Source organism: Protopterus annectens, chromosome 14.part0 (genome assembly GCF_019279795.1).
Source record: "Protopterus annectens isolate FY-2018-M chromosome 14.part0, PAN1.0, whole genome shotgun sequence".
Taxonomy (NCBI): domain Eukaryota; kingdom Metazoa; phylum Chordata; order Ceratodontiformes; family Protopteridae; genus Protopterus; species Protopterus annectens.
The window spans coordinates 546,059,138-546,085,881 of record NC_056748.1 but is presented as its reverse complement, the minus strand read 5'-3'; the positions used below and the strand labels follow the sequence as shown (position 1 = coordinate 546,085,881).

Genomic DNA, 26,744 nt, shown 5'->3' with positions numbered 1-26,744 from the left:
GTTTTCAGCTTCCTCAGTGTGTAACATCTCGGCTTTAAATGAAATCTCACAATATTTTCTTTAGAAATTTGTTTCTCTGGCTCTTATAGCATACTACCCAGTAAACCTTAATTTTTTTTTTTTAACCCAGAAAATGTACACATAGCATGGTATTTGTATCCATTTGAACTTTCTGTCTTACTGTGGTGATAAACCTGAACAGTACGTGGGGAATAACAAATCTTTTACTGTATAATGTATTTTAAGCTTCTTTTTCCTACTCAAAGGCTTTAATACAAAACTCCTAAGCCTTTGGGAAGTCTTTTTTTACTGTGAAGTGTTAGACTGAAAAACTTGATAAAAATGTCAGAAACAAAGACAAGAAGTCCCGGCAGGTACAATTATCTAATTTACAGCTTTTAAAATTCAAATCTAATTTGATTTTGCAGTTAAAGAAGAAAGGATGTATTATAGTGGGTTTAAAACATGGCAAAGAACAGAAACCATAGAGTATCACTGAAAGGAAGTTTCAAACACATTCAAACTATTCTCAGAGTAAGCAGCAATCCTGAGTACTGTCATTGTAAATAAATGCAAGCAAGGATTGCATGACAGCATAGGGCATGATAATCTCAAGTTTTGGAGCCCCAGACAGCACTGTGAGAAAGACAGTAATTAGCCAAACACATAATCAGGTTATCATTTTGCCTCCACCATATCATTCTGGTATAGAACAAAATAAAAATTAGTAACATTACTTACAGTGAGGCCAAAATATTAGTATATCATAATAAATCAAAATAAGTTAAATGCATATGCTTTTTTTTCAACTTCTGACTATAATGGTGTTTTATGTTTAAGGTCATCTTGCTTGAACAAGAGTGTTTAATCCCAACTTATAATGTTATTTTGTGATTTCTTCAACACAGTGAACAACCTGGACATCCTCAACAGAAATTTGATTAGCTGATATTTGGAGAAAGAAGAGTACAATTAAGATTCATCATATAAATGAGGAAATATGATTATACAGTATTCTAAAGTGGTAATCTTGGCTTCATAAAATCTATATATCCAGTTGTTAGACATTTATGTGAACAATGTCTGTAAAAAACATTGTAGATCTCATGAATCTTCTAAAAAACACAAGAGTCTGCCTCTGACTGATTTACAGAAAGGAACAAAAATATTAACAGTAATACATGCAGGTGTAGTTTTGTGGTACCTTTATGCAATGAGGGATACAGAAATGGTCCTGTACACAGGAAACGTCTAGTTCCCACTGCTTAGCAGCACCAGACATATTGATGATAAGAAGGACAGGTGTAGATGAGAGTAGGTAACTTAAGCTCCTTACCTGGGGTAACTGAACAAAATGCAGTAATGTAAGTAAAACTTCATTAATGGACACTTTTGGGCAAGTATGTAAGCTAAAGGTGTAAAACAGAGGTAGTTTGTGTGTGAGTTTACCTAATACAGTAAACACAATTACTAATATGGGGACTGTAAGGTAGTTATTGTTGTAGCTTATACAAGGAAAGTGGAAAGGACAACGTGGGGAACTAAGTGCCTATTGGTGTAACAGCAGAGGGGAAAGCCATGCAGAAAATCCTGTGGGAAAATTTAGGGAACAGCACGCCTGTTAGTCTTACAGCAGAAGGAAAGGCATGCAGGGAATCATGAAGGAAATGTATGGAACAGCATATTTATTAGTCAAAAGAGGAAGTCATGCAGAAAATCCTGTATGAAAATGTGGGGGAACAACATGGCTGTTAGTTTAATAGCACAGGGAAAGACATGCAGGGAATCTTGGGAGAAAGTGTGTTGAGATGAATGCCTGTTAGTCGCACAGCATAGGGAAATCCATACAGAGAATCATGAAGGAAAATGTTGCAAACAACATGTCTGTTAGTATAGCAGCAGAGAGAAAGCCATACGGAGAGTCATAAAGGAAAATGTAGGGAACAACATGCCTGTTATTCTAACAGCAGAGGGAAAGGCATACGGAGGGGAGTATAGGAAGACAAGATCTACCAGGACTTCACCATGGCCTCCAACTTAGTCCTGCATATACTGCTGCTGCTAGGAAAGTGGAAGGGTATGGATAAGATCACTGTTAATTAACTATACCTGCTGCAATGCTTAAAGGCAGAATACAGAGGGCTGTGAGAAGATGAACAATGTCAGGACTAAGAGACGTGACTAGTGGAGTACCACAGGGGTCAGCCCAAGTCCAGTACTCTTAAGTGTGATTGCCTTGGACATATGTATCTGATGGACAGACAGCAAGATTTGCTTATTCACATTTAGACACAAAGTTAAGCACAGCAGTAGAGAATGTGAGAAATCAGAGGATGGATGTGGATATTGGAAGAAAGGTAGCACTTAGTGTTTAATGCTCAGTACAGCCAAATGCAAAGTACTGAACATGTGCCCAGCAGCTGTGATATGAAATATTACTTAGGGAAGTGAGACTGATGGCAGCAGAGTGGGAAAAGGATCTGGGGGCATTTCCCTGTATTCGGTAGTTGACTGCTGATCCAGAAGGGAACATTAATTTAGTAAAACTCACATTTAATTATCCAGCAGTCATTTAAATTACTTACAGCAGAACCAGACTAAGGAAGAAAAGAAACCTGCCATTTATAACCTTTTCAGCACAGCCATACCTCGGACATAGCTTTTTTGATTTTCTCATCAGATGTTTTGAAGTCTGTGAGTAGCTCTTCATGTTCACTTGTAATTTGTTGAAGATCTGCTTCCATTTTCCTTTTCACTGCAGTCAGTACTTGAAGCTAAAGACAAAAAGCATAGAATGCTACAATTCTCTCTGTGTTTCTATAAACCATACAACCATACATGAAAATTACTTTAAATGCTGATGTTTCAGACTATCTTACCTAGTCATCACAAAGTAGAGGCTATATCTAAGTATCATTAACATCTGGGATGACAAAAAAAACAGAGACACATCTGGTGATGCAGGTGGACATCCAAGGCAGCACTGACCACGAAAGTAGTATTTATTTTACTTCCCTGTGATGATAAAGAGTATTTTAAGCTTTTGACATGTATTTCTGTATCTGTGGATATGTAATATTGCTCAGTATCTTTAAGGAATGCCTATTCCATAATCTATTAAGTCTGCCGTGCCAGTTTTTTAATTGGAAATGTGAGATGAAGCGGTTTACTGAATTTTTGCTATACTGACATTTTGGGAGTTATTAAAGTTGAAGTTTTACTTTGAATGCTGGTATCTAGTGACATTATTTGCAACACATAAATAGATGCCAGGGTAACCATGGGTGCGCATTAACTGGTGTTAGAACCAGTATATTGATGATATAAAATAACTGAAAAAAATGCCATTCAGACCAGAATATTATACCAGTCATTTAGACGACATAAAGCTTAGAAGAAGTCATTTTACTAAACTAAACTTTTTTCTCTCTAAATAATGTTTCTAAATAAAGTTATTTCTCTAATTATTAGCCTTACATAACCCATAAATTACCAAAATGGCCATGTTTTCCCCAAAAGAACCATTCAACTTCAAGAAGCCACTGAAAGAGGCAGAGATTCAGGTGTTCTCAAACTGCAAAGAAACCGGATAATGAAAGTGAAACAATCCAGTTAAACTCTATACTATATACTTTCTGCAAAAGAGTACACAGTTCATTTTCAATTTGTGAGCATCAGAGTGTAACATATGAGTCAGTAATAAGTTCAGTGGACATTTGATGGTAAAAATAAATAAATTTTTAAGAGTTCCAAGTGGCAGCATCAGCAGTGTAAACAACTAAAAACAGATGGCTATGAAATGAACAGTTTAAATTAACAAAAGCATGTAAACTACTATAGGTTATTAATCAAATTTCTAGCTAAATATTCTATGATGTCCGGAAGGTCAACAATGAAAAAAATGAAGTAAAAGGCAAAACAACTGTTAAAACTCATAGGAGACTGAAAGCAGGGTGATGGAGCAGAGCTGGGAAAGCAAATGGTAATGGCTATAGGAGGAGAAAATTCTCATACTAGAGAGGACTGACCAAATGCATTTTGAGATTTTGAAGATAAGTTGCTCCATACTGGACTATGTACAGGCAAACAACAAAAGGCTGCAGGAAACAGAAAATTGTTTAATAAGGCATTCAGAGGATACAGTATTCAGAGGTATGCAAACTGCTGAAAGGGAGGTAAAATGGTGGAATAGCAATTAAACTATGAATAAATTGCATAGAAACTGGTTAAACCCAAGGGCTATTCACACTGAGAACATTTTAGCTTTACAGCAGAACAAACTGAAGGGAAGGATTTAAAGACTTCATAAGAAACTTCCTAGGTATATGGATTTGGACTATTCACTGATGATATTAAAAATCACACTGAGAAAGCAGCCATGACCTATATTGAAAAAAAAATGCATAAATATCTAAAGAAGGAAATAATTTATATTTTTGTCATGGAAGGGAACAAACTTAAAGGTTGGAAACACAAGTATTTACATGGGTAATGACTTTTACATACTAACAGAAATGCTTTTCTTTCTTCTGCTTTACTTTGAGTCTTCTATCTACTTGGATTAAAAATCCACAAAGACTGTTGACAGGACAAAATGAATTGGCAAAAGGAAAACAGCTGGATACAGGAAAAGGTAGCAAGGGCACAACAACGAGTGAACAAGTGTAGAAAAGCAAAACAATTGGCACTTCAATTGAAAGATTTCCTACAAATCCCTTTACTGTTTTCCAAAAGATGATGGAAAAACAAAAGAAATAAAACAGTTATCAAAAGAGTGGAAGGCTTCATACAAAATTTTGGGAAAGCAGAATGAGGATACTATTTAAAAACAGGATGAATGTCTAGACTGCTAAGGATTTGGCAGTCTCAAAATATGAGTTGCATTCGGAATGGCACATTAAACCCACTGAAATCTTTAAGTATTACACATAAAATAACTATTTAATATAAATGCAACAGTATACATATTATAATTCAAACCTTTGATTAAAATAAAGATTTGTATTTAACTGAATGGGGGTGGAAGCTATACTTTATGCTGCTTGATAAAAATCCCTGTTTTCAAAGTGCATACTTTCCTTATGTTGCATTTAATGGAGGCATTAGGACAATGAAGATGGAGAGAAAAATAATTAATGTATGGAAAAGGAAACTAAACATATTATGGAATGGAAACCAGCAGACAAAATTATATAAAGTTAGTTCTAGTTATATATGGACCAGGACTATGAATGTATACAAAATTAATGAGATAAGTACATTGGCTGAATATATGCAAGACAACAAATTCACAAAAATGATGCACTGAAAACATTGATTGAAATTTGTAAATGCAAGATGTTGTTTGATATAATTAAAATGTAAAATATTCACACTGGAAAATATTTTAAAGCCATACAAACTGCAATTATTAATGATAACATAGCTACTCCATTTCACTTTTTTGCCATATTTATCAGGTTTCAGAATAAAGTCAATACTGACTGATATATTTCCAGTGTTCGTTGAAGGTAATTTACTTTTTCAAGCTCTGCTAGATTCCAAGAGGGTGCAGCCACTGTGCTTGGATAATAAAGCTTGACTTTTTAAAAGTCTACAGCACTACAGCACCTGAAATATCTATGAGCTATCTAGCAACACAAGAAGGACAGCTTTAGAAATAAAGTAATGCAGGCAAGAAAATAAGATCAGTGATTTGTAATAGCTGTTCGGCCTAAACATCTTTGAATGACAGAAAACATTGGAAACAAGTTTACACAGCACTTTGCAGAGTAGGGATCTTTGAAGAAAAGGTTTACACAGCAGTTTGCACAGATCATCAACTCTATGGGTTTGCAAAAGTATGTATATAGTTAATATGCTGTTTGTTTCTTGGTTTGGGATGGAACGGCATCATACCACTCAATGTCCTAGTGCATGAAATTTGAACAAAGGCCATCAAAATGTGGGGGACAAAGGCCCAAAAATAGTGACATATGTTAAATATTGCTCTTACAAAGACAGAAAGTTGCTATAACAGAGTTTGTTTTACCATATATTATCTGAAGGATTTGAAGACTGGAACTTAAATGCAAGCCATTATTTAGTAACGTTAATCCTCAGATCATCCCAATGGTTCGCCAGAAAACCACACATTTTATGAGGAACAGACCAAAAATATGAGCTAAAAATCTGGAATTCTGCGAAAATCTGGGCAGTCGAGAGGTATGAACGGTATGTTTCAATAAGAGATCAGGTTCAGTCAAGACAATACTATAGAAAACCACAGAAAGGGGCACACAAATGACAAAAGCGTATTATGAAGACAGGCAAGAGATATAAGTTAAGCAGAATAAATGTATTCTTTAAATTGATGCAGTTTGACTTACTGGTGTGGAATACACCTGGGATTGTTGGTAAGGAAAGCAAAAAATACTTTTAGCCTATATTTACATTAGTAACACACAGGTAATAATGCTACAGGAAACACACCTCAATCATAAAGAACATGATTTTTTGTGAAGAAAAGTAGGAAAGAGGGTTTCTTTGCTACAACAAAATAAGAATAAAAGAAAGGGGAATTAATATTAATTAAAAAGGTTATAAAGACTGATGAAAACATGAGAGATGGGCAGAGGAAATTTGTAGTGTTGCAAGGCTGCCCTATAGATTCCACCAAAGTAGTGAGACTCGATACAAAGAATGTAATGGGGGAAATTCTTGCCTTACATCAAGCATGCATGATAGTAGCATGAGAGTGGAACACTGTAGGAAATAAGGAAGATGTCTCTCTAGGGCCAAGATACCAGCTGAGGGTAGACATTTATATGCATGTATTTGGTCTTAAAGATGTAATGAAACTAATGTAGAAAGAAGTGAAATGCACACATTTTTTTAGTAAAATATGGCACCTGGGCAAGATTAATGCTAGATATCATAAGGATACTGTAACATAGCACAGACCATGAAAGCATATGGCAGACCATGCACCTACACAAATTATGTTTTGTAAACAAGTGAAAGTATAGTGTGACAAACACAGGCATTTTCCAATATTCCTCCTGGAAAGGAAGCTATTTAATGATTGGGTAGCTCAAACCTTAACGGAAATGTTATTAGAGTTTAACCTAAACAGTAAAAATCACACAAAGAACTGTGGTAAGCTGAAGATTAAAAATGTGTTCACAATGAAAGAAAATGAGATATGGAATACCAACCACAATAGGCAGCTAGAGGTTGTAAAGAACATAATGGATTTAACAGAAGCAAAAAGGGAATATGTGGAACACAACAGGTTGAAGAGTCATTGAAAGAAGTTGAAATGTCTGTTCAAGAGTACATATTAAAATGGATGAACACAGACCAACAGTTTTAGAACAACTATATTTTTACAAGAACCCCAGAGCAACAAAAGGTTGATAACTAAAATCAGTAATTATGAGAATGGCAGGGTGGTATGAATGTAACGGTGAAATACTGCAATGCACTATGTAAACAAGATGTCCAGGCTAACAGCAACACAGAGAAATGGTAACATATTTCAGATAATTACAACTTCCCCAGTTAACAACAGTAGAAAGAAGTGTACTAACATCAAAAAGAAAGGAAATGAAACTAAAGAAGCATAGAGAAACCAGAATACACAGAAAACCCTTGGTAGTGATGGAATTCCAATAGGAGCGTGGTAAAAGAAGTAGCAGGCGATGATAAAAGTCTGGGTAGCATTTTTATACATACAATATTTTTCTGAGTAGGAATGTGGTCTTGACTTGGAAAGATACAATAATAGTAATTATACCAGAGGAGAGGAAAGATCCCCCTTGATTCACAGTTATACAGATCCCTTTCAGTTTTGAATCATGACAATAAAATGTTTGCAAATATTTTGACAAAAAGAACGGCAAATACATTTTCGAGAATAATAGACCTGGAATGTGGATTTATAGAAGGTTGGCAAGCATTTGAAAATATTTACAGAACAGTTATGATTAAACAGATGATGCACTGGACAATAATATTACATTAATGTGAGTACGGCTGAATGATGAAAAGGTGATTGACAAGAATGGGATGGAAATTCCTGAACAGGGCCCTTGAGGCATTTTGGGTTTCCATAGTCATGGAGATCATTAACATTTAACATTTCCAGAGGAGTTCAAGCTAGGGTGAGGCAAGGTGATGAGCTGTATGATGTGTTTAACCTTATAAGAGAAACCAAATGGCTGTCCAGTTTCATCATTTCTCTTTGCTTTATATTTAGATCCATTAACCAGGGACATAAGACAATCAGACATAATTAGATAAAAAGGAAGACATACTAAGGAGAAATAGACCTTTTTGCACATAGTATAAAATTATATGTTACTAATTAAGAGTATTATATAAAATTATATTTGTTAAATTTAAATATTTTAGTAATATAGCTGAATATAAAGTAAACAAAGCAAAAACAAAGGCATTAGTAATACACTAGTACCCAACACATGCCTTGGTATATGGCTTCCCTTGATGAGGGGTCATGACAGAATGATATAGTTGGGAATTTGTTGAAGTACGGTTATTAAGCAAGTAGCTAAGAAAATGTGGGAAGAAGTAACCCAAATGATTAAAAGCAAGATAAGGCTATGGAAACTGTATCTAAAATAAGATACAAATAATTAAGATAGTTAACCCTGCTGGTTCTTTATGTAGGTAAGGTATATATATATATATATATATATATATATATATATCTATAGCAGTTGAAAGACCAGTTATGAAAGAATATATAAAAGGAAAATAAGGAATTCCTTCAGGATAGCAAAAGGGAAACAGTGCAATGGGCAACACTGGCACTGACAAAGGAATAGGGTGGTTTGGGGCTTCCAGATTTTGATACATAATAGAAGGCCACACAATTTAGATACGTGTATTTCATTCAAGATATGGAATATATGCCCAGATGAAAGAACATGATTGGCATAGTACTCAATGAGGTAAGAAGAGAACCGCATAACGGCATTTGGGTAGCATAAAGAACATTATGTATAGCCTTATGTATGTATCTAATATTTATCTATCTATATATCTATCTATATATATATCTATATATATATAGATATAGATACAGATACACACACACACACAGACATGCACGCACGCATGCACACATGCGCGTACACACACACACACACACACACACACACACACACATATATATATATATATGTATGTATGTATGGGTCTATGTCAGATGATCGAGTTTTTAGAAACTCAAAATTCATATGGTTGAGACTATATGATCAAGTTACCGAAAATTCCAAAAAAAAAACTTTTTTACATTTTACATGCATTCCCCGCACCCCCTGCAAATTCTATATTCCAACTCCGAGATTGCACTACAATGAAGAAAAGGGTAAATTTTGTGATTCTCACTGTACCTCTGTCTCCATTCAAAAGCTTTCAATTTTCAAAAACTTGATCATATAGTCTTGACCATATGAATTTCAAGTTTCTGTAAACCTGGTCAAATGATAGGGATCCACATATATATATATATGTGTGATTTACCATCATACTTTTGACAATGTTTTGTGTAAGTAATCACTTACTCGAAAAACATTGTCGAAATTAATGTTAGCGAATGAGAATAACACAAATTAAAAAAATGTCAACAGTTCGAATTTGAACTGTTGAGATATTTTCAAGCTTACTTCAATGTGCAGTGCCATTCACAACATGTTTAGCAGGGCATGTAAGCCCCCCTGCATCCTCCACCCCCCACAATAATTATATATACTAACTCTGAGGAAGCACTACAGTGAAGTATGCTGAACTCACAAAAGTGCGAATGCACACTGGCATTCACTCTTTTGTTTCTTTGGCATCTTTTGGTTCACTAATACGAACCATTAAAAACATCCTTCTGCACATCTGCTGTCACAGATGTGCACATTGATAATATGATATAGCTATAGATAGAGATATACATATATAGATATCTAAAAGCATTAACAATTATATATATATATTAAGTATGATGTTAAAGAAATATAAACCTTGAAAAAACAAAGCAACCTATTATACTATATATACTAATAAAAAAGCCACAGGAGAGAATGTCATGCGTGTATGAAAAGGAAAGAACAAAGAACCAACATTTTGGGAGAAATTAAAAAGGAGATGAATTAACAAAATGGGGTGACACTAGACAAATTTTTGGTTTATTGAACACAGATCAATTTGCATATCCAGGTCCAATATTAGAGTCCAAGGAAGATATGCGGAGGCTGGATAGCATTTTTGTTAAGCCACAAACAGATTTTATAACTGAGACCAGAACAGAAGTAGCAGACAGGAAAAGAGTAATATGTTGAACAAGTAAGGCAATGTTAGATTTGAGAAGATAATAGAGTTCAAAGGTAAAAATTGCATTGAGTGAATTATTAAATAAAGATATTACAGATGAGTAGTGGAGGAAATATGACCTTAATCTTAGATATGCAATGACATCAAGATCATGCATGATAATATTTGCATAAATATTTTTATCTCCCTACAAGACAAAACAAATGTTTTTGTAGCGAAGAAGGATATGCTGCAGATTTGATGGTCCAGGAAGTGATAATTAGCAGTATATATTTTGGAAATATAACAAGTCACGTTATTAAAAAGACTTGAACAATATGTTAAGTCTTATTGTTGGAAATAACTTCCATATACAGATGTCTTTGTCTGTCTGGTATAAAATCACATTTACTAAAGATACGTGTTACCATTAATGCATATAGTGGCTAAGAAAGCTCTATGGCTAGAAAATGGACAAACCATCGATAACAAAGGTGTAAAAAATATTACAGAGGCTAAACTAAGGACTTGAGAACTATCAACAACAACATTTCATTGTATATAGAAATATTTGTAGGCTGAAGAAGTCTTTGTTCATTTTAAGATGAAAGCATTTCTTTTAATTTAAAAGTAACCTCAAATATGAGGTGAAAAGTCTTTGGCTTATCAGTTAAGACTTTTAGTATAGTGTAAATACAATAATATCATCACTAATTTCTGATCTCAAATAAGGTTGTAAACTGCTAATTTGTGTTTTTAACTGTTTTTAATGAGCAATGTTAAATTTAGCATGAGGATAAGACTGGCTAGAATTGTTCACTGTGACATTTGTGTTTGCACAGTTAACAATGGCAAATTATTGATAACTTAAAGTATGCACTGATTGTTTGACAACAGGCTGCTTAAAGAGTACTGTATAAACATAGAATTATTAAATGGCTGTATTATTAAACAGAGCCATAACAAGTTTACGGAGATCACACAGAATGCCACATTAAATATGTTATAATAATATACTTGCATGGCTAAATAAATAAATCGTATTCATCAATGGGTTTGCTTTCACCAAAAGAGAATGTTTTGAAGATTTTGTCAGGTGCTTGTATGAACTGCAAGGAAACGATGGGTTTGGCTAAACTGGCTACTCAGATTAGAGATAATTGTTATTGGGCTGGCTGATTCTGAAGTGTCTCAAAAGTTACAGCTTGAAATGAATTTTATTTTGGAAAAGACAACTCAGATGGTCAGGGAGACTGAACCCATAAAGAAAGAAAATGATAATATGACAACAGCAAATGGTTTTTGTTGTAAAACACCGAGAAAACAGACACTTTAATAAACAGAAATAAAGCAAAACCTGCTATGAGACAAGGAAAGTGTGTGCATGAGAAGCAGAGAGAATGACAAATGCTTTGATGAAACCATTTATACACAGTCAGAGCAGTGTCTGCAGAAATGCAACAAGATGGGACATTTTTCTGTCTTGTAAAACTAAGCTGAGGGAAGAAGTAGCCACTATGAATAAAATTAAAAAAGGTGTTAGGAAAGCATATTCATGGGTTCAGTGGTTGCTGTATGAAACACTGAAACAGACTGCCAAGTCAATCTCATGATTCAAGGAACCCATCAGTTTTAAGATTGAGAACAGAGGTTTATGTTACTGTGGAATAAGTTTCTTCAGTGGCATGAAGGAAATTTAAGCAAGATCAAAGCATTTGCAAAGCTAAAATGTCTTACCTAAGAAACTGAATTACATTATTCCCTATCCATGACGGAATCACTGGAGAAATCTGAACCAGATCTTTTTACAGTGGTATGTCTGCTGGATGACTTATTAAGGAATGCTATACCTTGGTCATGGGAGAATGTTTAAGCCCAAGCTTTCAGCAAAGTGAAACAAATATCTGTTCCAGCTACCTATGACATTATGGAATCTACAGCAATGATTGCTGATGCGAGTAGGTATGGTCTGGATGTTGCTTACTCTAAATACAGGAAAAGTGTTAACACCAATTGCATGTCTCTAGAATGCTAACAGATACTAAACAGAAATATTGACAGAAAAAAGAAGTGCATTTCAAGTGTGAGGGTATTTGAAAATTCTCAAAAGACCTTCTGGGGCTAGAGAGTTTTCAGCTCAAGCTGACCAAATGGTTCGGGAAAATAATTCCAATGATTTGGATAAATAAACACAGAGGTACAAAACGTTGCTTATGAGACTGAGTTATTTCAATGCCAGAGCAATTCATGTGCCTGAAAAGCAAACAATTACAGCTGACCTGTTATCCAGAAATTCAGTGTCTTACCAGATGCAATCACATATAGATGAAGATATCATTGTTTATGTGCAGAATATTATAAATACTTTGGCAGTGAATACAAAAAGGCTAAAAAAGCTAAGGTAAATTACCAAAAATTACAAATTAACTGCAGTCAATAGATATGTAACCAATAGAAAGGCCAACCACTGGACACAGACAAAGCATCTGATGTATAAATATTACACCGTCAGATCACAATGCTTTAAACGTGTTTTTTTACTACTATACCAAGATAGAACTCTTGTATCTTCTTCACAATGTGTTGAAGTGTTAAACCAAGTACATGAACACCAAGGATTAAGTGTTATGAAAGAGCCAAGATGTCTGCACTGTGGTCAAACATCATCATCAGCAATCAAAGGTTTGCTTCAAAATGCTAGTTTTGCTCTGCAGACAAACCACCCAAGAGAACAGAAGCATTACTATCAAGTCCTTTAGTACAAGGTTTTTGACATAAACATAGTGTGGGCTTAGGTGAATTCAATAGAAAGAGTTAGCCTGTAATAACTGTCTATTACTCTTGAGATATAGAGATATTACTAGTACCAACCATGACTAAGCAAGAAAATTAATGCCGCAATTAGGTCAAATTTACTAGATATAAAATTCATGTTGAAATGATTACAGACAAAGATGCTCAGCTCATATCTAAACAGATGCAACAGTTTGATGGGGCTACAACTTCTTAAACTGGTCATCATATCCTCACTATCTGCAGTCCAATGGAGCTGCTGAGAGAACATATCAAACCGATAAAAGACTTTCACAAACTGGATCCTCACCAAGCTCTCATGTCTTACTGTGCTACTCCATAGAGTGCCACAGAAGTAGGCCCTACAAAGCTAATGTTTAGAACACAAATTAAGACTAGTATACCTATGATGGAATCTAAACTTAAGATAAAAATATTTCACTTGAATCGATTTTAAGACATGAGCAGAGAACAAAAGATACTTTCAAGCATTTTTAAGATGAAAGATATTCCACCTGTACTCTGTCTTTCCTTCAGTAAGGCCAACCAGCATGCCTTAAGCTTGAGGGGAAAGAAGGTAGGAGACAGCTTGTGCTGCAATACAAAAATGATAAAGCAAAGTCCTACATGGTGAAAACTGGAGAGATGTAACTAGTGATATATTCTGGCAGTTCGTAAGAGTCTCAACTGTCAGTGTGAAAGCCACATACCAGAGAGCCACACCCAGGTGAGTGGGCCAAAAATAATGAGGTCCTTATCCAATCAGTGCTCCAATTTCTTTGAAGGCTTTACTGTAACCCACTGTTTGAGATAAAGATGAAAGACTCTGTGACAAAAGGAAATACTGCCAGCCCAGCTATCTGGAATTTTGTAACTAATTCTATGTCATTTGTGAATACTGATATGATTTATAGAGAAGTGTGTGTAAAGTACTGAGCTAATATGTAACCACAGCATGCCCTATTGGAATAGAACAGGAATGTGCCTGCACTATTGTCACTGTTTAGATCTATATATTTAACGGAAATTGGAACACAGGAGGTTAACTTAAAAAAATTTCAGAGAAAATAGTTGAAATGAAATTTCATAACCATGTAATAAAAGAGATGTTATCTCTCAGTTTCAGTGCAGCTGCAGACACAATATCTAGAGCTAAAAGTGTTTTGTATTGTCTTGAAAGAGAAGTAGTTACTAGGTTTAAGATGTAGAAGTGTTTTATTATTTTATGACTTCCAGGATCTGCAAACATCTGAGAGATATGTATTTTTCACAGAGAGATGCTAAAATTCTGTAAGTTTCTGACAAAGGGGGTTTAGCTTGGGAACTGAAGTCAGGTGACAAAAAGTGATGTCTTCCAAGCTAACCCAGTAGTGATATTTGATATTAATTTAAGAACTCTCTCAGAGAAAGACAAGGCATTTTGTATTTTGTCTTTGACCTAACAAGAACATCCACTCATCATCACTTCTGCGCTTGCCTTGCTGTAAGTAAATTTTTAGGGTATAGTAACTCTTTTAGATTCAGATAGGAATATAGTAAAGTGCAGCTTAGATGTTTTCTTTATTTATTCGAGACTGTCTTGCAATGTTGTTTTTAATATTTCCTGTGATTTTGAATTCTGATGTAACTGATTACTTACTGAGTATTATCTTGTTCCTTTATTATTTATTATTAAATATATTTACACTTTTTAATTGTGGCTGGTCTGTTTAGAGATATTTAAGCTCTTAGCATACTTGCACATCTATTTGGTGACACTGCACAGGACACTCCTAAAATAGCCTTACTCTTGGTCAGACTACCATTTGGATTAACAGTAACATTACTCAGAAGGATAGGATAGCCTTATATTAAGGGCCTTAAAGTAGTTGATAAGTAGTGGCTGGTGGCAGTGGAAACTACCTTATAGTCTGGCCAGAAGGGGGCATAGCTAGTAAACCTGTGCCAGCCTTTCCCAGGACAGTGTGTGTGTGTGTGTGTGTGTGCATTTATATATAAATCAAATTTCAAAGAGTTTGTGTGTCAGCTACTTGGGTAGGAACACAAAACACTGGTTGGACAGAGAGGGTACTGGAGATCCTAGTTTGGCCACTCAGCTGAGATCTGAATGCTACAGTGGAGAGTGTTATTGGGGATTTGGAGAAACCAGCCCCAGACTGAGATCTCTATGTGCTCTTAAAGGAAATTGTACTTTACTGTGAGTGTACTTGTCATCCTCCCAGTGTGTACATCCCCCACTGTTGCCTTCGGTGAGGATTGAGGCTCCTTGATTACTGGGCCACTGCTGGAGCATCACAGACTCAAATCCATAATGTCTTTTGAAGATCTACAGACTGTTCTGTATCCAAATGCTATTAACCCAGGCATGTCTGTTCCTGATGCTGCCCTAACTGTTCAAGTGAGAGACACTGGGCAAAACTCGAAATGCTTTAATTGTTTGTCTAACCTTTTTTTCCTCTATAGGTTCATGTTCAATCACAGTAATTAGAAGTGGCTATGAAGTCCTACTATCAGAACATTTCTTGTGAGTTTAATCATATCCATGTGGCTAAGTGACTGAATATTTTTCTTGCATATAAATGTAGTTGTGCATAACTGTTGACAATTGATTAACTATCTCAAATGCTGGTCTTAAAAAAGTAATTAGCTGTCAATAAAATGTGTAAAAAGCTTTAAAGCTTGTTTTGTACAGATCTGTATATCATTCAAGAATGTTAAATATGTTACTCAACACTGAAATACTGTGCACCAACACTGGATCCCAGTGCACTATGATTAGAGGAAGTTCTTTCTCTCTCTATCTCTCTCTCGCTCTCTCCCTCCTGGAAGGGAAGTGTAGTCACCAAAAACTCAGCTTCCTTTATAGGGCCAAACATCACATCACAGATCAATTAAGGGTTGCCTTAGCAGTAACATACCGCCTTCTTCTCTATTATATGCTTCTGCTATTCTTACAAATACCAACTCTACATATAAAACTGAACTAGCCTCCTCCTAGTACAAAATAACTAAACTTGCAACCCACCAACCTTATAAAACACATCCCTGCACTGCATTAAAACAATTAAACTGACTTGAACTCCCAAACCAGTTGAAATACTCACAACTAATCACTGGCCTCAACTACTGTACTCTTCAGACAAATGCCCAGCATTATAAAATGCTGTGCTGTAATATTTGTCCACTAGAGACCTTTGCTCTAGCAATAAACTCTTACTATGTATCAATAAAACATTCAGCACTGCTGGAGACTCTCTACTGCCATAATGTGTCAAAACTACTGTATGTAATGAAATCCCCACACAGTTAAAACAGACAGAAAATGTAAATAATTTCAAAGTTTTGATTAAATAGCACCTATGTCAAAGATGGCTCTGTTCTTCCTGCACACCTAGTTGGCTTTATTCAGATTACTTTGCCCAACTCTTACGGTCACTTTGCTTCTCAATCGTTTGTACCTTATTGCTCCTGTTCATACTGCACACATTCCCTAAACTATTCCTCTTTCTCTCACACCCTACCACTAACTACAATTCTTCCTTTATCCATATATCCTCTTGCTTGTTTCTATAATTTCTCCTTCCATATCTCTCCTATCATCAATTTTTAAGCTCCATTACTACTTGTCTGTCAATTACTACCCTCAAAAACACCCTAGTTTGATCTTTTTCTTGTTGCCATCATGCTATAAATACATTAACTATTACTGTACTGTGTTTTTCTATTCAACCGTTACTTCATATATGTTAATTTCCCTTGTTTTGTGTTAAAATGCTATGTTGGGGGTTCACCGTAGTGGTTAAGGTGTTCATCATGCAGACCGAAGGTCCAGCATTTGATTCTCACCTTCGAGAAGCATGGCTAGGCTTATAAATCCTTCTTGGGGTCATTAGCCTAGTAATGATCTGTGTTAAGTTATGAAATCATGTAAATAAGCTCATATACAGATGTTTTATCCCACAATTATAAATGTGCATCATGTGTAACTTAAATGTGGAGCTTTTCTCCCTGGGCCTCCACTGAAAATGGGTTTTACCCAGCTGGACTTTTCCCAGTCAACAAAGACAAATAAATAAACAAATAAATGTTGTTGTTGTGTCTTTCAGCTTTTCCCGGTTAGGGGTCGCCACAGCGGAACTCCGGACTGCTAATGATTGGCAGTAGATTTTTACCTGCCGACTTGCCGGTCCTGACGCACAACCTTCAATGAAGGAATGCCCATTCACGCATGTCGCCACACAGAAGACGGTCTAACTGAGAATCGAATGGGCAACGTCTTACTGTGAGGCAACAACGCTACCGCAGCACCCCCACCACAGTTAAATAAACAAATAAATTAATAATATAAATATATGCACATCTTTTAGCATGTATATATGCATCTTGGAATATGTAATATTGCTCTGCATCTTTAAGAACTGCCTGTGCAGTAAATAACTGATTCCAGTGTGCCAGTTTTATGGTTAGATATAGGTTCATAGGTTCATACTAGGCTATCTGCCCTAGGGCATTTATAAGCCTAGCCAGAGTGTGTTTGGCTTTCCCCACCCATTTTAAATTAATTTTGCTATGCCCTTTTTCAAGGTTAGTATACTGTGCCTCTGCCTAACAGTGACACAGAAGTGATACCCAGGGTAAACCTACGATCTCCCATTCACTCAACAAGATTCCTCTTGAAGAGAGTCAATGAGGGACTCTGCCTAACCTGGACTGGGATTTTATTCCAGAGTGAAGGGAGACTCTGAGTTATGAATCTGTCCCTCCAGCATGTCCTATTTATTACAGTGCTGAGGTTCAAGTCTCTTGAGCACGTAGCTCGATGGGATTTGGATTTTCTGAGGTGCAGCATGTCCATTAATTCCGGGTTGGACATGGTTTTATACGTCAGGCACAGATCGCCTCTGAGCAGGCGGTATGCCACTGAGTAGAGCTGGAGTTTCTTTAACCAGGCAGCATATGGCATCTGTTTGAGCCCTTTGATCCTCTTGGTGAGGTACTTTTGGGGTATTTCCAGTTAATGCAGGTGTCTGGTAAGGTACATCCCAAAAGGGGCATTGTGCTCAATTATGGGCCTGATGAGGGATGAGTAAAGAGGCACGATGACCTCCCCTGATCTAGATGTGAATCCCTTCATGATTAGGTGGGCTATATAAAATGTTTTTCTAACCATTTTGGCCACGTGGTTGTCAAATGAGAGATTGCTATCAACTTGGGTCCCCAGGTCCCTAATTACTTCTTCTGTACTTAATGGATTACCACCTATGTGGTAATTTGTGGGCACTTTGTTTTTGCCAAAGGGGATGACTATATACTTTTTGGCGTTTATCTTGAGGCCATGGCTCTGGCACCAGTTGTCTGTTTCTATGAGGCCCTTTTGGAGGATGCTTGTGTCGACTGGAGAGTCGATTATGGCCCAGTTTGCAGTCATCTGCGAACTTGGTCAGCCACAGTCCTTCCGTGTTGGCCTGTACCTCCGAGAAATATATACCGAACAAGAGAGGTCCCAGGACTGAGCCTTGTGGGATGCCACTTGTAACTGGTTTGGAGTCTGACATGGCTCCAGCAATTCTAACCATGTGGGTTCTGTCCTTGAGCCAGTTTGCAACCCATCTAGTGACATAGGGGTTTATATTTAAGCTGGTGAGCTTATCTATAATGCCCAAGTGGGGTATTGTATTGAAGGCTTTTGCAAGGTCCAGGTAGGCTGTGTGGACCACCTTCCCCTCGTCAATGGCCTTGGTGACTGTTTTAAAGAAATCAACCAGGTTTAAGAGGCAGGATCTGCCCTTAACAAAGCCGAACTGGGTAGGATCCAGTGTCTGTAGGTCCCCAATATCTTTATTTATGAGGTCCATGATGATCCTTTCCATAGCTTTGCAGACCAAGCTAGTCAGGTTTATGGGGCGATAGTTTCCAGGATCCGTTGAGGCACCACCTTTGTGGAGAGGGACCACTGTTGCTGTACGCCACTCTTTGGGTACATATCCTGTAGTAAGGCTGAGATTGAACAGTAGTTTTATGTTTGGGTTTAGCTCTTCTTGGAGTTCATGTAGGACGCAGCCGGTACACCGTCTGGTCCCATTTATGCTGTGTTTTTTGCTTTGGAGAGGACAGCTCTTACCTGAGCATCTGAGATGTCAGGGAGGCAGCACTCTGCTGGGATAGATATTTGCCCTTTTGGTGGGGAGGGGGGGGGGAGTTTGCGCTGAACCTGTCAGCTAGGATGTTGGCAATGTCTGTGGGTTCGGTGTATTTTTTGTCATTTTGGACTAATTCTGAGCATATCTGGGAATTCCCACACAGGTTCATAACATAACTAAAGAAAGCCTTGTGATTATCCTTAGTGTCCTGTGCAATTTTTCTTTCGAAGCTGGCCTTAGATGATTTTATGAGTGCCCGTAGTTTTTTGCTAATTTTTTGCCTTCCCTTTTTGGGATTTTGCTCTATCATGTAGTAGCTTCCTCCTTCTATTGTATAGTTTGTTTATGGCTGGGGTCCACCAGACAGGACGTCTGCCTTTGGAGGATTGGGTCTTGGTTTTATTTGGGATTGTATGATCCATGCATTCCTGAAGGTGTTCATAGAATGCGTTTATAAAAAATTCTGCGGTCTGGGCCGTATTTTCCACAGGCCCGGGGGCTTTGAAGGATTCCACCTCGGTTTTGAGAGATACAACTGATCACTGCTTTTCTGCTGTGCCGCCATTTTGTGAGTTATTAAAATTTCTGTTTTGCTTTAAATGCTGGTGTCTAGTGACATTACTGACACAGAAATAGATGTTGAGGTAATCTTGTGTGCACATCATGACATACCCCAAGTACTGTTGGTCTGGATTTCATAAATCAACCAGGTAAACCATGGGCTAGCCGTGGCACAGAATAATGGATCTTTTAATAATGGGAACTGTTCAACAGAAGCAGGACACAAATGCAGACCTGATACACCTCCTACATAGCAGAATGCATAGAAAACTCAGAGCTAGGCAGGAACATTGACCGATAGTTGCTTTTACCTAACCTGTCTTCATTTTAAGTAAAAGAGCAATTCAGACATTTACTTCTGATAAGTAACTGTCCCTGGAAATTCAGACAATTACACGATGGGGCTCCCCCACTTGTGATCAGCCTAACCTCCTTCAGCTACCTTGGAACCTGGATAATGACACACACTGCTTTCTCAGTTGTGATCAGCCAGAACTCTATCATCAAGCTTAGAACCTGGATAATTACTCACTGGTGCTTCCTTAACTTTGCCCAGTCTGAGCTTTGTCAACTGCCTTAGAATCTGTGTAATGGTACGCTGGTGCTTCCTTCGCAGTGCTCACTCGGAGCTCTGTCATCTGCCTTTGAATCTGGTTAATGGTACACTGTTGCTTTTTCAACTGTGCTCAGCCTGAACTCTATCATTTGCCTTAGAGCTTGGATAATGACACACTGGTATTTGCTCAACTACGCTCAGGCTGTGCTCTACCATCTGACTTAGATCATGGATAATGACACATCGGTATTTGCTAAACTGTGCTCCGCCTGAGCTCTACCATCTGCGCTAGTACCTGAATAATGATACACTGGTGAAATCTCAAATGTGCTTTTATACTCTAATTGCCGAACAGGCAAAGGTAGGTTATAGCAAAGTGATCATACACACACCACTCACATTAAGAGAGAAGGCAATAAGGTGTGTAGGCTGAAGGGGATGCATGGACAAGAATCTTCTCCAACACACACACACACACACACACACACACACACACACACACACACACACACACACGCATAACACAAGTTCTATATTTGCAATAAGTTATATTAAAACAGTTATCACTGTTGCAGAATTAAAAAAAAATGCATGAATATATATATATATATATATATATATATATATATATATATATATATATATATATATTTTTTTTTTTTAATACATATGCTAATATGCATATTGAGACCAGTTGGTTAAGGTCTTTACCTCCCAGGTACAAGGTTTGATCCTGACCTCTGGCTAATACCTGTTTGGAGTTAGCATGTTCTCCCTCTGTGTCTGTGGGGTTCCTCCCACCCCCAAAAAACAAAGTGTGTTTCTATCCCAAAAACTCACCAATGAGTGGAGCTGTGGGTAGCAGCACAGGCTCTTCATGGTGCACTATCTATTGTGGTGTGCAGTATCTTCAAGATAAGAGAACATGGAAAATAGACTGCGTGCCATGGCAGGGCTAGCCACTTGATGGTGTAAGATAGCTCTAGGTAATTCGGTCATGATGACTAATGTTACTTGTTATCTGACCTATGACAGGGACCCATACAATGGTTGGAATGGTTTATGCGCCCCTGCCATAAAGGCCTAGCCTGGGTTACCCGGGGATAGCTCTGTTAAGCAAAAACTGGATGTAAAAGCAATCAATCTGCCAAACATGAACTGTAAATTGCTATACTTAATCTAGGCTTACTGACAGGATGCAGCTTGGAAGTGGATGACATGATGATATGGAGGAGGATGGACATCCTATGTTTCCAAGAGACAAAATGGAAGGGCAATGCAGTGAAGTCACTTGGCTTGGGATCCAGAAGAGGAAATGGTGTGGCAATTGTGGTGAGAGAGAGGGTTCAGAAGACAGTGAGAGATGTCATCAGAATTAGTGACAGACTCATGGCAATCAGACTCCAGTGTAATTATAGGGCATTATTCATAATCTCAGCCTATGCCCTACAGTGATAGTGAGGAAAAGAATGCATTCAGACACTCAGCAGTTGTAGGACCTACAGAAATTGGTGTTGATAATGGGTGACTTGAATGCACATATCGGGACAGACAGAAAGAACAGGATATGATGACTGCCTGGGTCCACATAGGTGGGGCAACAGGAATAAAGAATGAGAGACCATTCTAGACTTCTGTCTGACAAATGACATGGTTCAGATAGACAGAGAGTCACAAGATCACATACAAGAGGAAAGGGATTGCACAGCAGTGGCAGGGGAAGGTTCTAAGGTCAACAGAGATCAGGCTGAAGACCTGGAAGTTGAGTGGAGAGAAAGTACAACAGTTCATATGTGAGGACTACAGAATTGATATGTGGGCAAACCAGATATGGAAATAAAGTACATATGGAAAGCTGGTGGCAGAATGCAGAAGTCCAGGAAGTCATCAAAAGAAAGAAGGGCTGCAGGTACAACTGGGAGATAGAAAAGAACAAATAACTAAGGCTGGAAGTCAATAGCTCAAAAAAACCACAAATTGTTAGGCAAAAAACTTTATGCTTCTTCATTGTTTTGTGTTTAGTATTGAAGAAGGGTTTTGCCCGAAAGCTTTGCTGTGCTGTGCATAAAGTTTTTTGCCCAACGATTTGTGTTTTTTTTGAGATAGAAAAGAACAACCAGGCTAGAAAGGAATACTGGTTGGCTAAGAAAGGAGTTGCAATAGCAAAAAACAGGGCATTGGAGGCACTCTACCATCTTCCGGAAATTGACTCAGTAGTTGGCACAAAGAAACTATACCAGGTTGCAAGGCAAAGACAGAAAGATAAAATCAGATACCCTTCAAAAGAAATGCCAGCAACAACTTGCTTACTCATCCACAGGACATCAAAAGCAGATGGAACGTGCACGTTCTGTGGCTTCTGAATGAAGAAAATCCCACAGAAGTTGTACTTCCCCAGAAACAGCCTACGATGAGAGATGAAGAGGAGCCCACCCTAGAAGAAGAAACAATTACAGCACTAAGGAAAATGAAGCCAGGGAAATCAGGAGGCTGTGATGAGGTCACAGCAGATATGATAAAGATGATGGGTGAACTGGGGAGAAATGGCTCCTGAGGGTACTTATCACAGTATGGAGAGAAAGGCATATCCCAGATGACTGGAGAATAAGCATACTCATGCCAGTGTGCAAGAAGAAAGGGAACATCCACAACTGTGGGCAGTACAGAGGTATCAAACTCCTGTCACATTGCATGAAAGCTCTGGAGAGGGTGATTAATAGATGGATACGGAGAGTAGTAGAAAGTAAGATGGAAGATGAGCAGTTCAGATTCAGATCAGGATGCAGCACAAATGATATGCTGTTTGCAGTGAGATAGATAGTTAAGAAGCAGCTAGAAATGAGGAAAGAGTCCAACTTGGCATTTCTAGACTTGGAGAAATCATATGACAAGGTCCCAAGAAAGCTGATTTGGGCAGTACTGCAGTGGTTTCAAGTCCACGAAACATTGGTAGAATCAGTGCAGGCTATGTATAATGAACCAATGACTTAAGTACGGACAGTGTTCAGTGTCGCAGAGGGGTTCCCAGTGGGAGTGGGTGTGAAACCAGGCTGTTCATACTGGTGATGGACTACATTACCAAACAGGTTGGCGGGGACAGATCAACCAAGCTGCTGTATGCAAATAATTTGGCATTACAGACAGACTCTGAGCAAGAACTTCCACAAAGGATAGGGGAATAGAATGCAAAACTGAAGGCACATGGAATGAAATTAAGCACAGATAAGACCGTGGTAATGGCAGCAAATTGGAGAAATTAGAAGAAGCTGAGAATTGAGATAGAAGGGAAGATAGTGGAACAGGTTAATAGCTTCAAGTATCTGGGAGGGGTGGTTGAGGAGAAGGGAAGTCTGAATGAAGAGGTCAAAGCTAGAATCAGAGGTGATGCAGTCAACTGGCATAGAATGAGAGTCTCAGGTGTTGTCTATGACAGAACAATGCCAAAGAAGCTGAAAAGTAAGGTGTATAAGACAGTGGTGTGACCACTACTACTGTACAGTACAGAAACCTGGGCAGTAAAGGCAGAGCAGATGAGGAAGCTGGAGGTGATGGAAATTAAGTGCCTGAGAAAGGTGTTTGGAAGCACACTGTGGGACAGATGAAGAAATGATGATATAAAAGCAGAAGCCAAACTAGTTCTAATTGCAGAAAAGATCAACACCAGATTACAGTGGCATGAACACATGTGCAGAAAGGCAGAAAATAATTTGGTGAAGAAGATTTGGGACAGACAGGACGAAGGTATGAGGATACAAAGATGTCTAGCAAAGAGGAGGATGGATTGTGTGAAAAAAGATCTGTGACAGTCAGGCATGAGTGCTGAAGAAGGAAGGAGTGTGACATTGAATAGAGAGAGATGGCAACAGTTAACACGATATCATGACCCCATTTAGAAAATGGGAAAAAGTGAAGTGATGATGATGATGATATGGTGATATGCATGTCTGTATTAAAAGTATTATATTATTAAATTGATAATCATTTTAGCTGCACAGGTTTCTGATATCCCTTTGACAATCATATGCCACTCTGCAGCAGTGGGGTAGCTATTCTGGTGTCTGGTGCTATCCATGATCTGGCAGCCGCCATCAACTTTAAGTTGAGGAGCAAGGAAAAAAAAAAGAAAAGCTCCTTCTCCCTACAAGTATGCTGCAGGAATATCCATTAAACACTTTGTGCCTGCAGAAATTCCCTGGATCGCTATTTCATGATTTATTAGCCAAACAAATTAATTGCTAGTGAGTAAGAATGCAAAAGAAATATCTCTAGAGGTTTAGTCTCCCTTTGATTGTGTATTTAAGTCACATCTGGATTTCTCAATGCAACACTGTGCAATGCTACTGGTACTAATTTTGATCTGTGATTGATTTTTAAATAGCTGCTATTGTTTTAGTCTGTATAAGCATCAGCAAACATTTAAAAAGTATTTTGCTAAGTAATAGCTTTTGATACAACTACAATCTTATGACTTATGATTATTTTTTAAACTTCAGAGAAAAACAGGCTAGGCAGGTACTTTGATAGACATGGTGGCCTCATCAGAGCTTGCACTGTTACCTTTGGTGCTCAGGACTCAGACAGCTTAGGAGAGTAAATAGTATTGCAAACTTTAGAAGCCCAGCAAGCTGGCTCTATGTTCACTTGTTAAAATCATTGTGTTTTTACTGTAAGTTGTTGTTGTTCTGTCTTTCAGCTTTTCCCGGTTAGGGGTTGCCACAGCGGAACTCCAGTCAGCTAATGATTGGCAGTAGATTTTTATGTGCCGAGTTGCCGGCTCTGATGCTCAACCTTCAACGAAGGTATGCCCATTCACACATGTCTCCACACAGAAGACGCTCTAGCTGAGAATCGAACAGGACAACATCTTACTGTGAGGCGACAATGCTACCGCAGCACCACCACCGCAGTTTTTACTGTAAGTGCTAATTAGAAAAGGAACATATATTTAAAGGAAAGCTGTCACTCTGGAAACTTGCAGTAGCACTTGGTTTCTCCTGCAGAGTTACAATTCTCGTTCTTCTCCTCAGGAGTTGTACAACTGCTGTTAGTCTGCTTCTCTGTCAGGGCAAATACAGTAACACATGTTTTGATAGCTGAAAGATGACCAAGGGTGATAAGATTACAGAAAACAGGGACAATATCTGAGGAAAGACTGAGGTAGCTACATCTATGCTCACAGACAGACAAAAAAAGTGGATGACAGTGTTGCAACATTGGGGGATTCATCTGAGATTGTTAAAGGAAGCACCTCAAAGTGGTGACCATGGCAGAATAATAAAGCAGTTTCATAATGATCAACAATACAGTATGGTAAAAGATGATTTCCACAAATGTTTGATGGTGGCACTTGGTTGGGTAAATGCACGCATCACTATATATGCCCGTACTGCACAACATCTGCCATTTGTGCCTCACAGAGCCTGAGGCACTGTGCCCTTTGCCCCACCTTAGCTATGTCTCTACTTTTCATAATGAAAGAGTCTCCTTCAATCATTATCTACAGAGTATGACCAGTGCTTCTGGCTGAAGTCTGTTAGGTAGGTCTGCCTGTAAGGAACAGATAATTCTCTGCATCTGGTATGCACTCTAGACATAATATCGACTTACTGTTCTTTGTTGAGTAGCCATAATTCATATAGCTCTTGTAGTGTTTTTCTATCAACAAATTATATATATATATATATATATATATATATATATATATATATATATATTTTTTTTTTTTTTTTTTTCAACATAATGAATATTCTTTCTCTTGCTCTAGACGTGCTCTTTGTAAATGACCCCAGGTTGGTTTGGAGACACTCACTGGCTAAAGACCATGCAACCATTTTTCCTAGTGAATGATAGGCTTGTCAAAATGGCTATAAGGTATACCTCCAGTACTTAGTAATAATGACCATCCCTCCTGGCATGTCTAAAGGTCAGTTCCCTGTGCTTTCTCCTATTAACCTGGTGAACTTGGGCATTCTGACGCAGTGTAGCACCTGCCTCATGTACACAGACAACCCTCTCCTCTTACCTCCCAACACTCAAGACTTGTGAGAGATGCACTTATATATCCAAACTGGAAGCTATGCACTCTCAAGCCAAGACCAGAATAGCTGGTCAAGAGGAGAAGGTCAACACCTGCACCACAACACATAGCCCTTCAGAACACCCACCATCACAGCTTTCACATAAAAACACAAACCACACACCCTCCTTCATGGAGGCTCTCAATAGAAATCTACCCAAACAGCAGAGACCTCCAAGGCAACCATCACAACACAGCACAAACCACAAGACACATATTTCACCTACACAGTGTGCCCCTCAACCTAAGCCCATAAAGCAAAACAGCTTGCCCAATTCACAAATCATAGGTGACTCAATAGTTCGGCACACTG

General features: G+C 37.9%; 1 protein-coding gene across 1 annotated transcript in view; it reads right to left on the bottom strand.

The window, feature by feature from the left end:
• LOC122788697 (myosin-16-like) overlaps positions 1-26,744 on the bottom strand; it is a 949,629-nt gene that overhangs the window by 103,298 nt on the left and 819,587 nt on the right. The window contains exon 19 of the mRNA XM_044055593.1: positions 2,649-2,774. Coding sequence (XP_043911528.1) covers positions 2,649-2,774 — 126 coding nt within the window. The remainder of the gene's footprint in view (positions 1-2,648; positions 2,775-26,744) is intronic.